This window comes from Halyomorpha halys, unplaced genomic scaffold, assembly GCF_000696795.3.
Source record: "Halyomorpha halys isolate HHAL.00 unplaced genomic scaffold, Hhal_1.1 Scaffold421.1, whole genome shotgun sequence".
NCBI classification, from domain to species: domain Eukaryota; kingdom Metazoa; phylum Arthropoda; class Insecta; order Hemiptera; family Pentatomidae; genus Halyomorpha; species Halyomorpha halys.
The window spans coordinates 1,034,974-1,051,053 of record NW_027109834.1 but is presented as its reverse complement, the minus strand read 5'-3'; the positions used below and the strand labels follow the sequence as shown (position 1 = coordinate 1,051,053).

Below are 16,080 nucleotides of genomic sequence, written 5' to 3'. Positions count from 1 at the left end.
CAATATCTCAAAAAAAAAACGTTTAATGGTAAATTATAAACATTAACGAATGGAATATGGTCCGGGTGCGGTAAAAAAAAACTCAAATAGTAAATGATTATACTATTTTTATATTATATACATATATTACTATACTATTATATACATTAACACTTGAAGGTAATGAAGTTTTCTATAAAAAAAAAATTAAACGAACCAGTATTAACAAAGATACTTACTGTGAACCTGTTTTTAAAGTATTTTTTATTTTCACTTACCTATAAAATATATAGATTGTAGAAATCTAATCTGAGTGCTCAACACATCTTGGACGTTTTTCACACAGAAGATCCACTCTGCGTCCTGTTCGCAAATGGAATCTGTGTCCTGCATCCTGCATCCTGATGACACAAGCTTACAACCATAACACATGTCGGTGGCGTCTTCTTATCTCTGTTTACATATTATGATGAATAATAATCAATCATCCGAGTCTTCAGGCGACGATATTATCATTCTTGCAAATGCAGCCAAAAGAAGAGTGGAAAAGAATGATTCCTTTATGGCAGCATCCATACTGGAATTCAGTATACCATGTTTATTGCAGTGCACTGAACACTGCATGCTACATAGTTCTGTAAAGCAAACTTTCAAAGCAGTGAACACACAGTTTTATCCAAGGGTGGAGAGAGTAGATTTTGGTGGATTCACTAAGTCTCTGGACTGAATTAACAAGAGATGATGAATAAAAACATTATCACAACCCTTATTTTTAAAAATTCCATATGGATATATGCCAAAGGTTCTTCATGTCTACATATTTTATGAGTCCACTATAAATAATGGTGGTGTAAATTTTCAGAATGATGTTCTGCAAGGAACAGGTAATTTTCAGGATTTCCCTTTGTTATTGAACAAAATCATTTTTTTGTTTGTCCAACTTACGTGGATGTGTAATCAGGTTACATTAATTTCGGGTCCTTATGTATACATGCCGAGTCTCAAAAACTGTGCACTCTAAATGGTTTTAAAAAATCATTTCTACAATGAAAAAGAAAGAAAGAAATTAAATCGCCCTTAGGACAAAGATCTTCACTATAGACTTGGCGGTCAGCCAAGATATCCTAAGGATTATAACACTTAATGTGGTTCAGGGATCAGACTGAACCTCTGATTACCTAACTCAACCTACTTTTTTTTCCCACACTATAATTCTTTTTTTGATTTCTACATACAAATCTAATAAACACAAGTCTGCTTGAACACTGCATGCTATGTGGTTCTGTCAAGCAAGCTTTTGAAACTTAAAACACAGTTTTAACCAAGGGTAGGAAGAGTAGATTTCAGAGGATAAGTACCACACCGAAAATACCATCTGGCTAGTTCAAGAATTTCAATTGTCAATTGCATCCAGGAGGTAAATCGTACTTGCAGCCTTGGTGTTTAAGCAATCCATCAATAACATAGTCTGGTGCTTAAGTTGCATCCTGCAAGTTGCCAGTTTGGTGTGAAAGCCACCTTAAGCAGCCAAATACTGAGGTTTCATAAAATGATCAGTGTCTGAATAACCTTGCTCATAAACAAAAATGTGTAAGAAACCTACATTAAATATTTAAGGTAGGAATTAATTTTCCCATAAATGGCTTAAGGCTGACATTATTTAAATGTTGAATTTTCAAAATAATTTTTTCCAAGGTATATTTCTATTTTATTTTATTAGAGGAGAGAGGGGGGGGGGGTTATCCTATAAGCTACATCCTATTCCTACTATATTCCTATCCTATTCAAACTACAGTGGGAACGTTGAGTTTTTATTTTGTGTGGCCACCATAAAATAAGTCAACCCTCACAGGCTGGAATCAGACCAGTGTCTCAACAGTTACGAGATTAATACAGCCTCTTAAATTCATTAACTATTTCTCATTTAATTAGAAATAAACAAATGGATAAATGCAAACTATGAAATAACTTAATAATCAACCACAGAAGGAATATTTTTCAAGATTGATACCAAATTTGTACAAAAATTTAAGTTTTAGAAGGTATTGCACTGATGAAAAACACCAACAGAAGTTATAAATATAAATTGTGTTCCTATGGTTGTTAAAACAATAGTTAGTTTTTACTTTCACTAACATATGAAATCAATTTATATTCAAAATAGAGATGAAAGTGAAAGTTGTGTGGTGCGCACATCACCAGATATTTTAAGTACATTGTAGATTCCTAAAATAAACCTTCATTGGTCAGGTATTAGTGAAGATGAAGCAGACATTAATTAATGTGATTAAACTTTTTAGTCAAAGCAGTTAGGAAACCATATATATAGATTTGATGCCAGTCAAATTCAGTGACTGATGGTCACTCACCAATGATACTCCAAACTCGATACTACCATTCACCAATTTTTTTTTTTAAAGGTTTGGCATGATTCCAAACCACTTTTTTATTTGCTAATATAATAATACAATAGTGAGCATTGAACTAAGGTATTTTAAATTAATTTATAAAAGACAAAATAGTATAAAGTAAACACTAAGGTTGTTATCTAATTGGGAACAACCTGTGTAAATTTCTTTTTCAGACAATGAACTACAGTGATCAAAGGAGATGGAACAAATCAAAAGACAGTTTCCCCCAAAGAAAAGTAAAACAAAATTAAGAAGAAAACTGAACTGGCATATCAAAATAATTAATTCTCTTTAACATTTATTAACTATAAAACATGGCAAGTGACCAAAACAGTTTTTAGCCAGTGGCTAGTATTAATAAACAATGTATAAGTTATATTTTATTTATAATATATCAAAAAGAGAAATTGGAAACATTACTAGACTAAAATTTATATGTATACTGATTGTAAACATATATGTATATTGGTTGTGTGTTTTGGGCGTATCTATAAATAATGGTCTTTAACAAAGAACATTACACTTTAATAAAAACGCACTGAATTACAAATTAAAAGGCATTTTAATAAATATAACAACTTACACATATAGAAACAACAATAAAAAAAGAAACAAAATCACTCCAACATTACACTCTCTTCAAGATAATTCAGATACAAAGACATGAAATTAGCTACAAATGCTTCTATATGAAATATCACTTTTGATCCTTGGTGCATTTGGTATTCATAAAGTGCAGCAAGCTCAACAACTTTAGCTTTCAGATTTGAATCACAACTCTTAACGAGTTCATCCAACATCACCTGTAGCAATAATGTTATCATTAATTATGTAGCTAAATATGTGAGAACAATATTGATAAAATACAAACTTTAAATAAATATGTATATATACTAGTTTAGTGGAGCACCGATCATTATTCAAAATTATTGGGACTATCCCTATTTTAAAATAAACAAATCAAGCAGAGAATACCCCATTCAGATGCCATGGCTGCATTATGTACTGTGATGTAGGAATATACACCATGAAGCAATACTCCAATGTGACTCAAGCAGGCATAACTTTTCTGTAACTCTAGTGAAGTTGGTATTCTTCTCCCTAGGTTTGAAATGAATTTTTTCAAACCGATGTAGTTCAGTAATACAGTAATTATTTCTGTATATTTCCTAACTTTGATTTTCAAAAATATAATTTGTATTACTTAACATTGTTTTGGTATTTTAGCCTTAGTTCTATTTGGTTTCAAAGAATACACCCAAATAATGATTCGGTTTCAGATGACCAAAGTTCAGATTATAGGAACTCCACAGTATATAACTGAACAACTGCAAAAATATTCATAAACAGCTTGCGAAGTAAAATTGTTTCAACAAATTTTTAAAACTTTAGTAGTTATATTAAATAAATAGAAAATAATTAAATCCAAATTTATATGTGAGTTTTAATTTTTTAGAGATGGTTGCCCCTTTATTTCCTAAAGTATTTATTTTGGACATCATCTGAAGTAATGAACACTTATCAAGACAATATGATGATTTACGGTTTATTCATGCTTACATAACACAAAATGGAGGGCAGTATGAGATTATTCATGCACTCAAGTAGGTGAATAATCAAAGTTTTGCTAAAATACAGCAATAACATAAAATAAAAAATACTAAAAAATAAACAAAATAAATTAAAATTTACTTTAAAAATTATGTCTGTAGGGATACCGTGAACAAGTAGCTCATAAAATCTATTACGGATGTCTATTAATTTCTTTGGTGACTGCTCAGACAATATTTGCTTACAAGTATCACGTAGAAACATTAGCCAGTCTGGCTCCATTACTTCTTGTTCAGGGGTAAATGGGTATCTGAAAATAATGTTTCTAATAAATAATCACAATAAAATGATTTAACTTAGTTAGAAAGACCTTTAATGTACTCAACTGTTGTACTTTGCAAGTTTCAAGCATAAGAATAGCTCTTCTCAAATTTCTATCAGATTTTACAGCTATCTTATCGGCTAATTCTTGAGGTAAACTGAGGCTTTCCTTCTTGCTAACTTGCTAATAAATGAAAAAAAAAATTACATATATAATATAATTAATTAAATTATATTATAATATAATATAAAGCAGAACAACATATATACAAATACTGTGCACAACCATCTTATAAATTTTGAACATAAACCTAAGTTTCAATTAACCATTTAATAATATATTATGATTTTTTAAATTCATATTGGATAGGTTCATTCATCATATTTTTTCCAAAACGATAAATGAACTTATGTGTACGAATTGATCACTCCCGTTGTCAACCATTGTCCTAACTGAATCAAAAATTTTAAATTAAACAGTTGGCCCTCAAACTAATATATTATGAAATTTAACTAATACTTAAGTTTTATTTTGTACAGTAAAATGAGGGATCAATCTATAATTCAAGGTTGCCTTATTTTGGATTCAATTTAAGGAAATTTTATAACACCAAACCTCAGACCTTTAAGATTATTTTAATTTTTATCCTCATGATACGAAACTTAATGTAGTTCATAGTAATAAATAAAAAATGATGACTTGTTTTCATATAAATAGATATTTTGAAAAGAGAAAATACAATGAAAAACTTCTTCATAACAGAGTCAGATATGATTCATATAAGACAAATGGTATGTTATCACCATTTTCAAAAATTATTAAAATAAAGAAAATAGTTTCATGGAAATGAACAAATTAAAAACATATTATAATTCACAACTATGAAGAATCTTTTTGTTTAAATAATTGTCTGACAAATAAACATTATTCGTGCATTCACAATGGGAATCAACTAAAGCAGTTTCATAAATGTTGTGGGCAACAGTAAGATGTCTACTTCTCAATATTAATTTATTTTTCGGTAATTTATTCAATTTACATTGATATTACGACTAGAAGAAGTATATTGGGAAAGAAGAAAAAAGTTTAATCAGTTATATGTTCTTATCTCCTAATTAATGCCCTGGCTCATACTAGATACTGATTTTTAAGCTGAGGAATATCTGCCAAAACATGTTTCCCAAAGATATACTCTACCACATTTGTGTAAACAGAAAATTTCTGCGGATTATTATTGTTATAAGCCTGCCAGGATTAGAATCAGTCATTCGCTAATTTCTACAAGCCTAAACCATTGTCATAATTGAAGAGGTAAAGATGGATTTTTACCTACCATAGAAAAAGAGTTCGTCCTAATGAATTTTTCCATTATTAAATGTTAAAAAATCAATTTTAGTAAAGCAAACTGTTAGAAAAACATTGAATCAGATTGATGGATAAAGTTTCTTAAATATAATTTACCTGAAGAATTGTTTTGATTTGTTCAATAGATGGGGCTGGTACTCTCATCGCTAAGCAACGAGATTTGATTGCAGGTATAACCTGTGAAATAGAATTAGCGCATAAAATTAATCGGCATGTAGCTATATATTTTTCCATTGTTCGCCTTAACGCATGTTGAGCATCTTTTGTTAAACGATCAACTTCAGTAAGTACTATCACTAAAACAAACAAATATCAATATTAATAATAAGAGAGGAAGAAAAAAAGTAATAAATATTGTTAGGTCATTATTGGAAGGAACAAAATAAAGCCTTTTATTTCTCAAAGAGCAACCATCAACTGAACAGTTGGGCCAATTGTGGCCGAGGAAGTTAATGTTTCAAACCTTTCCTGCCTCAATAGGCCACAAGCACTGATTTGAATCTGTCCTGGGAGTGGTAACTCACAAAATGTAGACTTGAACCTCCACTACGGTTAGAGTAGGTTGGTTACTTTTTTATAACCCCCTCCTCGCCCATATGTTCAATATGACCAGGAAGTGGTTCATTAAAAAAAACTGAACAGATTATATCACTTCAGGTACATTAAGACTATGAACAACAAAACCATAAACATATAGGCTAAAGAAGAGAATAATACAGACTTATCAAATATATATACTATAACTTCAACAGTTCAAGCCATATTTAATTATATATTCAGGATCGTTTGAACTTTTCATGTTCTATCTCAAGTTTACTTCTATGTTATTTGGATTAACAAATCATAGCCATTTAATCATGCTCATCAAGAAATCAATTAGTGATAGATTTGGTTAAGAAACAAGGGGGAGTTATTCAAGACTATTCAGAAGGATTCTCTTGGCAGATGGACTAGATATATTAATTGCTATTTAAAAAATTATAAACTTTGAAATCATTCAATATAAACTGTATTGTCAAAAATATGCTGATAAAAAATTTTAAGATTTGAACCTTTGAAGTCTCTTTGTCCTGAAGAATCAAGCTGGTGAGTTTGGGCAGCATTTTTAATTAAATCCATAACTACTACTCTATCATAAATTCCAGCATCACTAGGATTAACTTCAATATGGTAGTTACTTGCAACAGTCATTATGTCCAATTTCTTATTTGAAGGTGTCTATAAACATTTTTAAAAAAATACATGTACTAAACCAATATGTCATATAAGGGCAGAGAAGTTGTGTGTAAGAATAATCACAGTAAAATTCAAGTGCTCCATTCTTAATCTTTCAACACCAGGACCATATAGTTCTCTAAGCAAAGCCATAATCCTAGTCTTTTTTCCACTACCAGGAGGGCCGAAAAACAGCAAATGAGGAAAATCTCCTTGATTAACCTACAAGTTGACAGAATTTAAATAATAATGAGTTAATTCCACAAATGTAGAAATAAAATGTTTGCTACTATCAGTAAAATGTTACCAAATTTTTCAAGTGCTGTGCTTGGGCCAAGTGAAAATCAAGTTTTTGGAGGGACGTAGGACGATATTTATCTACGTAAAGACTCATTTCGAAGACAACTACAAATTCAACACAAAATATAATTTAAATATATAAAAATCACTTAAAATCCCGGCAATCAACGACGATAACAAGAATAACTCATTACCTTCCACTCAAAACGCGGGAATATTTACAGAAGGTTTTTGTAACCCTCTTATCACAGATCCAGATATTGAATGATAACAACTTGGAAATTAATTAATAAATAACTAATTAAATTTTAAATATGTGCAATCAATTGAATTGTATTATTAGTTAAATTTTAATACTTTTGATGAATTGTTTACGCATATCCAGAAGTAACCGAGGGATACACTTATATTATAGTGATAGAAATATGTTATATATTTTATCGTTTAGAATGATTAAAGAATTTAAAATAAGAAAAACTAGTAAAAAATATTTCATTTTTACACTCATTTAAATATTAGAGCAATGACATGCCTCAGTGACCTGTACTCTGATAACAGCTGTTATTGACAAGCCAAATGATGGGTCCTCAAGGGTTCCACTACTTTGTCAAGAATTGTATTAATGTTTGACTGTAGATGTAAATATTTTAATGGTATAGTTTTAGATCACTTTCTCCTTAATTTCAGACCTAAAGTTTTGTCTTTCCCTAAGTTTGATATATGTTCCCTTGTGTACTTCTAACATTATATAGTTTTGTAATATGAATACATTCTGTCAACATCCAACATATTTTCTAGAATGTGCAGTTTACTGATATTTTGTCGAAAGTGTACGGTTTTAGTTCAAAATTAATCCAGAAATTCAAACCATGACTCTGCCAGGTAATCAAAGTTCCCCTAATCAGGTTCACACTAATGCTTCTGCTTCATTGGATGTAAAGTAAGTATAATTTTAATTTCATTTGATGATTACTGGTTTGGATTTTATTTTTCTGTCATATTTACCTTTAATTTCATCTGCTATTAGATCAGGTAGTCCTAATGTGAGCCCACAAGCTAGTCCTGGACTCCAAACTAAAAATCAACATAAAAGAGAAGCATCTGTGTCCAGCGTTAAAGAACTAATACCAGACACTCAAGAGAAAAGTGAATATTCAAGCAGTACTCCTAAAGTCAGTACTTCAAGAACTGTAATGCTCAATTTAATTAAAACTATTTTTGTTTATTGCTTGGTGTCACAATAAAAAACAGCTCATTTTGTATTCAGACTTCAACATCGGAACTATCTGGCGGAGAGTTAAGTAGAAGCAATAGTCAAGAACCTGTTAAGGAACGCAAAACTTCTGATAGAGTGAAGAAAAAGACCCCTTGGTACAGTGCTCTATATCCTACTTACAAATCACGTAGTGATGATTTTAAAAGAATTTTCAAAGATATTCCTAGTGAAGAAAGACTTGTAGTTGGTGAGTTCAAATTATATTATTTATTAATTTTTATCACACAAGATTTATAAAAATTATTATAGTGCTAAAATCATGTTGGTGATTATTATTATCTCATAGAGTAAATAAGTTAATAATTTCAAACTGTTGTCCACAATGCAAACAAAAAAATGGGTAAATAATATTTACACATTGATAAACTGTTATTCAACAAAATATTTTCAAACCTTTATCTGACAAAAAATTAAAATATTTCTTGTTTTTTATATCTGTTGATGTTATTTGGCAGTGGCAATTTGGGGCAACACTGATTTCTATTATTAACTCTTATTATAATTTTTTAGAATATTCCTGTGCTATTCAGAGAGATATTTTGGTCCACGGACGCCTCTATGTGTCACAGAACTATCTTTGCTTTTATGCTAATATTTTTCGATGGGAAACCCAGGTAAAAAACAGTCATTTCATTTGTAATTTGTAATTGCATATTGTTGCTTCCAAGATTAATTATTGTTTGACTTTATTGGATTAAATTTAACCAGACATATTTTTTAAATTGTTGATATTTATTTCTGCAGGTAACCATTAGGTGGAAAGATGTGACCTCTCTTACTAAAGAAAAGACTGCTCTTGTGATTCCAAATGCCATATTAGTTCATACTACTTCTGACCGACACTTTTTGACTTCATTTACTGCTAGGGATAAGGCTTTTTTAATGCTTTTCAGGGTCTGGCAAAACGCTTTGATGGATCAGGTGAATTTAAACTCAAATCAGGTATTTTTCATCTTGATATTAAAAAAAAAATTTCTTATGTGGATTTTTGTGTCAGCCAATGTCTACACAGGAAATGTGGCAGTGGGTTCACTCCTGCTATGGGGATGAACTTGGACTCACCAGTGATGACGATGATTACATAGCTCCGGCCACTACGGATCCATTGAACCCTCAACCTTTAGATGATGATAAGTCCTTTGGAGGAAAAGGTGATCGGAATTCTGACTCTTCCTATTCTGAGGCCAATAACAATAATAGTAATGTAAGTATAAAATATACCATTTGTATGATTTCAGTTATGTTGCATCATTTGATTTACCAAAAAAGCACTTGATTTATCAAAATAGTTCAGTAGAAATATACTAACTTTGTATTTTGTTTAATTAAAGTTTCAATTGAATTCATTAAAAAAAAATTATAATTTTAGATAAGTTTCAAATAGAACAGGATATTGACATTGTTTTTCCATTATTTGAAAATGTGGTAAAATAACTCTTTAATGGTTAAGTCTTTCGAGATTGACCACTATCTTAAATATAAACAATCTTTAAGTGTAATTGTTTAATGTATATTATTCTTCATAATGCTATATCTGAATAAAAATAGTATAAGGTGGATTAGCATAAAATTAATCCAAAATTGTATTAAATAAGTTTTAACCTTCAGTAATTCCTCATTGGAAAACAATCTTTCAGTGATTTTTGAAGAATTGCATAACTAATTTTATATATATTACAATGTACCCATAACCCTTTCAAAAATGTTTATTCTTCAAGTCATAAATTACTTTTTATAAATTCCCTGCAAGTGGGATACAGCCTACTGAAAAACAAGCAGAAAAGTATATTTAATTTTTTTTTCCTGTTCAATATTTAACCTTAATATCTGGGGCATTCAAATGCCATTTTTCAATTGACTTCCACCTTTGCCTTATTTCTGTGTTTATTCCAGTCCATCCTTATCTTTATTATTGTTATAATACATTATAATTAAACTTTAAACCCTCATTTATAACAAATAAATTTGTTTGAAAACAGATACTTATGTAAAAATGATTTTTCTCTTAGAAAATGGGTTTTATGAATTGGGAAAACACCTTTTGTAACATAACTTTCCTCCCTTCTGATTTTAATTTGTATTATATAACATTGTAACAATATTATATAATAATAACAAAATGATATTTTTTACAAATTATTATGAGTCAAAAAATATACTTCAACCAAAAAATGCCAAGAATTCTAATGATGGTGAACCAACCATGGTGTCAAGTCCCATGTGTCCGATGATTGTAATTGATCCTGTTATTGTCTATTTGTTAATTGATGTTATATTATGAAGGCCTATAAAACTGAGCAGAGACAATTTATTTCTTACAGTATGTTGAACTATCTTAAATTTGCTTGATGATGCGGGTGAGAATAAAATATGCATATACTTACATTGTGACAAACTAAATAGAGCTTAGATTTACTATTTTAAGTTAGTAACTTAAATTAGGTTTATCTGTGAGGTTTAACAGACGATTGAAGAGGTTTCAAACGAGTTTTGTCAAAAGTCATTACAGGTTATGGAAGTATATTGTACAGTTATAATAAGGAAACCAGCATTCTTGACAGCAAAAGATAGTATTTTCTTCATAGATGGAGACAGCTTGTCAACATTGCAACAATGTATAATCAATATTGATAATTTTTCAAATATTTTATGAATAGTTTTCAAGGAATGCTTCCCATCCATGAATAATCAGTGTTCTTTACTGTCTTGTTTTTGAAGTGATTGTGGGTGGATATGCCTTATGACCTATCAGAGGCTGGTGAAAGAAAGCCTAGTTTAAGGAACTCAATGATGCACTTAATGAACTCCCATAGTGGGGTTTTGGCAAGGCATTTTTCTGCCTCAAATTAATGCCATTTGTTATAACTTACTTTATTTGCTAACCTTATTTGTGTTTCTGGAATGGAAGTTCGCAATGCATTTACCAGAGCCAACTTTGAGGAGTGATTCCATTCTTGTCAGAAACATTGGCTGTCTACTTATTATGTGTAATGGTGTCTACTTTAAAAGAAACAGTTAATTTTTTTTTAGTTTGATCCTAAAATATTAAGACTGCACCATATATGCTATGTAGTTATATAAAATTATTTTGATAAAGTTATGTAATAGTAAACACTTTAGTATTTGAATATTAATCACTAAAATACTAATTATGGAACATAAAATACATACTAACTTTGAAAAAAAATAAATTAATCTCCTCTACACTCAATCACCCCATGAAAAGTTTCTTAGAGTTGAAATCAGTACAAATTCTTTCCATTGTTCAGCGATTATTTTCATTTTTTCTGTTTAATTTTATGCTAATTCATTTGTTTTGATGAAACATAATGGCCAATTAATATGCAGTGACATAAAAAGAACTATTTATAGTTGCAAGAGAGAAGCAAGTCAAACCTAGTTTGAATTTTCAAATTATTGATTCTTATGGTTAAAATCTTAATCAAATTTCTGGATTATAGGGGCATCCTCTTACCTACGGAACTACTAGATTTATTTTTGAAATAGTGTCCCTGTACATCTTTATTAGCTCACTTAAAATATTTTTTGTTTTTAATTTTGTTATTAAACTCAGTAATGAACAGTTATTAAAACTCAATTTTGTTGATGTTTGTATTCTTCTCAATTAATTACTCTCATTTTAATATATTTCCAAATAGGGCCATGGAAAGATGTGATTTCATTGGTATAATCTTTAATGAGTTTTTAATCCATCAGATTCATCAGGCCAGGTAATAAAAAATATTATGACATCTGGGGTGAGATGTTTTAATGTACAGATAATTTATCATCGGTTTGAAAAATATTCAGTAGAAGATACATAATTCATTAGTAGGAAGTCTGTTATTACATTTCAATACAAGTGCTTTCACAGTTCCAAGATACATCGAGAAGATAAAAAAGTTAAACAGCCCGATTTATGGGTACCACATGAACTCAGTGAGTAGCAGTATTTGTAGTATCTTGTTTTGTTTTTTAAACTGTAATGCCATGAGATAACAAAAGTAGATTGGATATGACAAACAGCATCAGTCAGAGAAACCATTTTTGAAGCCTACAAAATTGAGCATATGCTTCAAAAACAGTCTGTTCTGATAAATCGGAATATACTGGCCTAAAAATTGAGTAATACACAAATAAAATTGATTTCCCACATGACTTGTATCCAATTTATTGTCTTTCCATTGGGGGATGATATACCAAGGATTAAGGTGGTTCAAGGGACCCAAACTGATCTCAGTACCTGCAAAAAAGGTTTCACTCACTGGAAATGACCCACTCACTGGAAATGACCCACTGTGCTCTAAATTTTTTTTATTTCAAATTGAAATTTTAAATTATTGTTTTTTTAATTCTTGATAAAATTCTAACAAAAATAAGTTCAAGTAGTACCAAAATGTTTTATTACACGATCAAATTTAAAAAAAAAAATTTTAATGTTAATTTCAACTAGATGTTTAATTTAATTGTGGTTCATTTGGGTTGTGTGTTTTTTATAACTCATTTTCAGTTAAATTTAGTGTAGAAATAAAAAAAAAACTTTTAAATTAAAACTTGAAATAAAAAAGATGAGACAATGCCAGTTGGTGAGTCCTTTCTAAAGTATCAAGGATGGGTTGGTTTTTTACACATATTTTTATAACTCAATAATTCATAAAGGTAATTATTAAACATTTATTTCAATTTGATACTTTTTGTTAATTATAATTAATGTTTAAACATTTTTCAATAATTTTTTAATGAAATTGTGTCTCCTATCATTTTTTGTTTCTTTTGTAAAAGTCTTGGATTTGCGGCAAGTGGCAAAGGTATAGATCCAGCATTAGGGTATATCCCAGCCAACTTATCCTGACTGTTGTGTTTATAAAATCCAGTAATATTATTATAATATATAATCACGCATTTTCTACTGAATTTGGATAGATGAAGTAATTATTATAAATTAATCTTTTTGGAAATATGTGAACAATAATCTCGAGAAAACAATAAGGACATTCCGATGTTATCAGAAGTCAAATATTGTTATTGATATCTATTATCGATATTTATTTAATATAGGAACCAAAATATCGATCTTTCAATAATATAGAAACCAAAATATCTTTATATTTAATATAACAGCACTAAATATTAATGTTTAAATTGATCATAAGTTAATATTAAATTAGACGATTTGTAATAAACAAGATTATAGAACGATATATCATGTATCTTATATGTAATCCGAAAGAATATCGAATTTTGAATCTATGGGAATCCTGGTAATGCGGTTACAACCGGTATACAAATCCAAATTGGATACTATTAGTACATGAGCCGGTGTGAAAAAAATGCAGTTTATGAAAACTACCTATAATTAGTTGTCAAAATTAACTAGTCTGTCAAGTATAGGCAGGGGAATAAAAAATTGCGGCTGTTTCAAAACATTAAAAAATTTTTTTTCATTCGTAGCTCTATGTTTTTAAAATGACCAACGACACTAGAAAGCCTAAGAGAACATAATTTAAAGTAGAGTAAATTTGCTAAAATATGAATCCTAATAGAAATATTTACGTTCAATAGTTCGCAAGATATAGCTTTTTCAAATTGCAACACTTCATAAAGAATGGTCTGAATAAATAGTTAGTGAATGCATTTTGAGAAATTTATATCTTAAAAACATTATAATTTTGATTTATGAAAAAATATCTCAGGAACCATAAGACGGACAGATGTCTGCCAACACTCAAATTAAAGGTACTATGAAGTAGTTTATGACATTTGTCTTCGTAGGAGTAGTACTTTTTATGATATTTTCAAAAACTTTATCCAAAAAACTTGAAATTAACATTTTGTGAATTTATGTTGGAACATATCATCCAAAAACTTACTTTATGCCATTTTTCTTCTCTTGGGCTCTTGTACTATAACTACTATGGTATTTGCTATATTGGACCAGTACGTGCTCTATTCGCACCGAATAGATAGCTTGCTGTCAGAGAGGGGTGACAAAATCTCCGAAACCTAGGCTTTCTGTAGAATAGCGAACTCTTATTGATGTAAAATTATAAGCTCTAAGTTTTGTTATCATAATAAGCCTTAGTCTCTATTGTATTGATATTATTTACGAAAATAAAATACATGAAATATTGAAAGGGTTCTCCCTTCTGGTCCCCCTTGATTATTTGTCCCCAGACCACGACTCAGCTGTTGGCAGTCCTATCAATCAACCTTTGGTATGATATTCCAATAATTTCCTATCCAATTATCGATATCCTCAATATCAAATAATTTCGATACTTCAAAAAAACATTTTAGAGATACATAACAAAAATCATAACCCTACAACATAGACTGAAGTATTATTGAGTAAGTTGGACAAATGACTTTTAGAAGCAGATAATTGTTAAATTCTGGCCCTACTAAATCCTGGATTGTTTAATATTCAATAACGAAGGTATTAGTAACCTGTAAACTAGGGAGTGACCAAACCGCGGCTCGCCTAGTACATTTTCCTGTCCCACGAGATTCATCACTCTTTTGCGAAATATATTTATTTTATACTAGCCGAAGTAGGTGAAAACCAATGTATTAAACAAATACATTATTTGTGCATCCATATTTCCTAAAATTAACTGCTGAAATCATGAAAAAAATTTAACTTTGATTTAAAGATAATATTCTTGCGAATATATGAAAGTTATATAATATTGCCTGTTATATTTCTGAGTTTATAGTAAGAACTAATAACTCATTATGTTTCAATTTTTTACTTAAAAAATAGTGGTATATAGTGGGTCTAAATCTAATGTATGTGGATATACAATTTTATATGTGGCCTGAGGAGTTACGAAACATTTCTAAAGTGGAACGCAAAATCATTTGGGTTGGCCACCGCTGATGTAAACAATATTTACAACACCAGGATATGCAGCACCTAGCAATAGCGAATTATGTATCCATTAACAAACAAAATTAAGTAATATGTACGCGTTGCAATATACGGTCTCGAGCGTTAAGCTTGTTGCATGGTTTAATGTTGGTAGTAAGGTGTAACATCTCACGCATTACATCCCGGCTATCCTTAACGTCGGAGTCATCTGTTAACATAAATTAGTATCTTATTCAGCTGTTTTGCCTACCGTGAGCCGTTGCTCACTTGAACCTGAAAAAACGGTACGTCTGGGTGCCACCTTTCAGTTACAGGTCAATTTGTTGAGTCTTTTCACCCTAAGCCCTTGTGGCCGTACCTGCATCCCTGCCACTCTGCCCCTTTCTTTTCTACAAATTCCCAACAAGAGCTTAGGCTCTTAACTTTACAAAAGAAAAGGAAGAGCAATAGAACCGGTCCGTCCATTTGTGAGTTAGTCCTGGGATAAACAGACAAACCAATGACCGAAAAAATGCTTTTCTTTTTTTTTTTTTTATTTGCATTTTGTGGGATCTGAAGTATATTGTTGAGAATAGGATACCGAAAATATGACTTTCCTAAATTTACACTCATTGAATATAATAATAATAAAGGCTTCTATAAACATTGGCAAGTATTTGATTCCAATCCGAACATTAATAGTTGATCATAGTCGGATAGTGGTGTTCAAGAAAGGTACAAGAAAGTAATAAAAATATTTCTTAATACCAAATAATTTATATATATTTTTCACGTTTCCTTTTTTTAATAT

General features: G+C 30.0%; 2 protein-coding genes across 2 annotated transcripts in view; one reads left to right on the top strand and one right to left on the bottom strand.

Moving 5' to 3' along the window:
* Nucleotides 1-2,893: 2,893 nt before the first annotated feature.
* Nucleotides 2,894-7,354, bottom strand: RfC38 (replication factor C subunit RfC38). The gene is made up of 7 exons (XM_014423422.2): nt 7,151-7,354; nt 6,928-7,065; nt 6,681-6,846; nt 5,725-5,924; nt 4,328-4,446; nt 4,083-4,251; nt 2,894-3,193 (listed from the first exon to the last, which is right to left on the bottom strand). Exons 1-7 carry the CDS (start codon nt 7,235-7,237, stop codon nt 3,008-3,010), a joined length of 1,065 nt encoding a protein of 354 aa, XP_014278908.1. The 5' UTR covers nt 7,238-7,354; the 3' UTR covers nt 2,894-3,007.
* A 345-nt stretch (nt 7,355-7,699) lies between these two features.
* The window catches only part of LOC106682515 (protein Aster-A), a 33,426-nt gene continuing 25,045 nt past the window's right edge, over nt 7,700-16,080 (top strand). The window contains exons 1-6 of the mRNA XM_067048003.1: nt 7,700-8,083; nt 8,171-8,315; nt 8,411-8,606; nt 8,930-9,033; nt 9,164-9,340; nt 9,417-9,623. Of these exons, the coding sequence (XP_066904104.1) occupies nt 8,013-8,083; nt 8,171-8,315; nt 8,411-8,606; nt 8,930-9,033; nt 9,164-9,340; nt 9,417-9,623 (900 nt within the window). The 5' untranslated portion in view covers nt 7,700-8,012. The remainder of the gene's footprint in view (nt 8,084-8,170; nt 8,316-8,410; nt 8,607-8,929; nt 9,034-9,163; nt 9,341-9,416; nt 9,624-16,080) is intronic.

Excerpts from the sequence above, each read along its gene's own strand:
- RfC38 (XM_014423422.2), bottom strand. The coding sequence starts at position 7,237 with ATGAGTCTTTACGTAGATAAATATCGTCCTACGTCCCTCCAAAAACTT. Across the intron at positions 7,066-7,150 it reads CACAGCACTTGAAAAATTTG|GTTAATCAAGGAGATTTTCC; the intron begins GTAACATTTTAC and ends GTCAACTTGTAG. Across the intron at positions 6,847-6,927 it reads TGGAGCACTTGAATTTTACT|ACACCTTCAAATAAGAAATT; the intron begins GTGATTATTCTT and ends AAATGTTTATAG.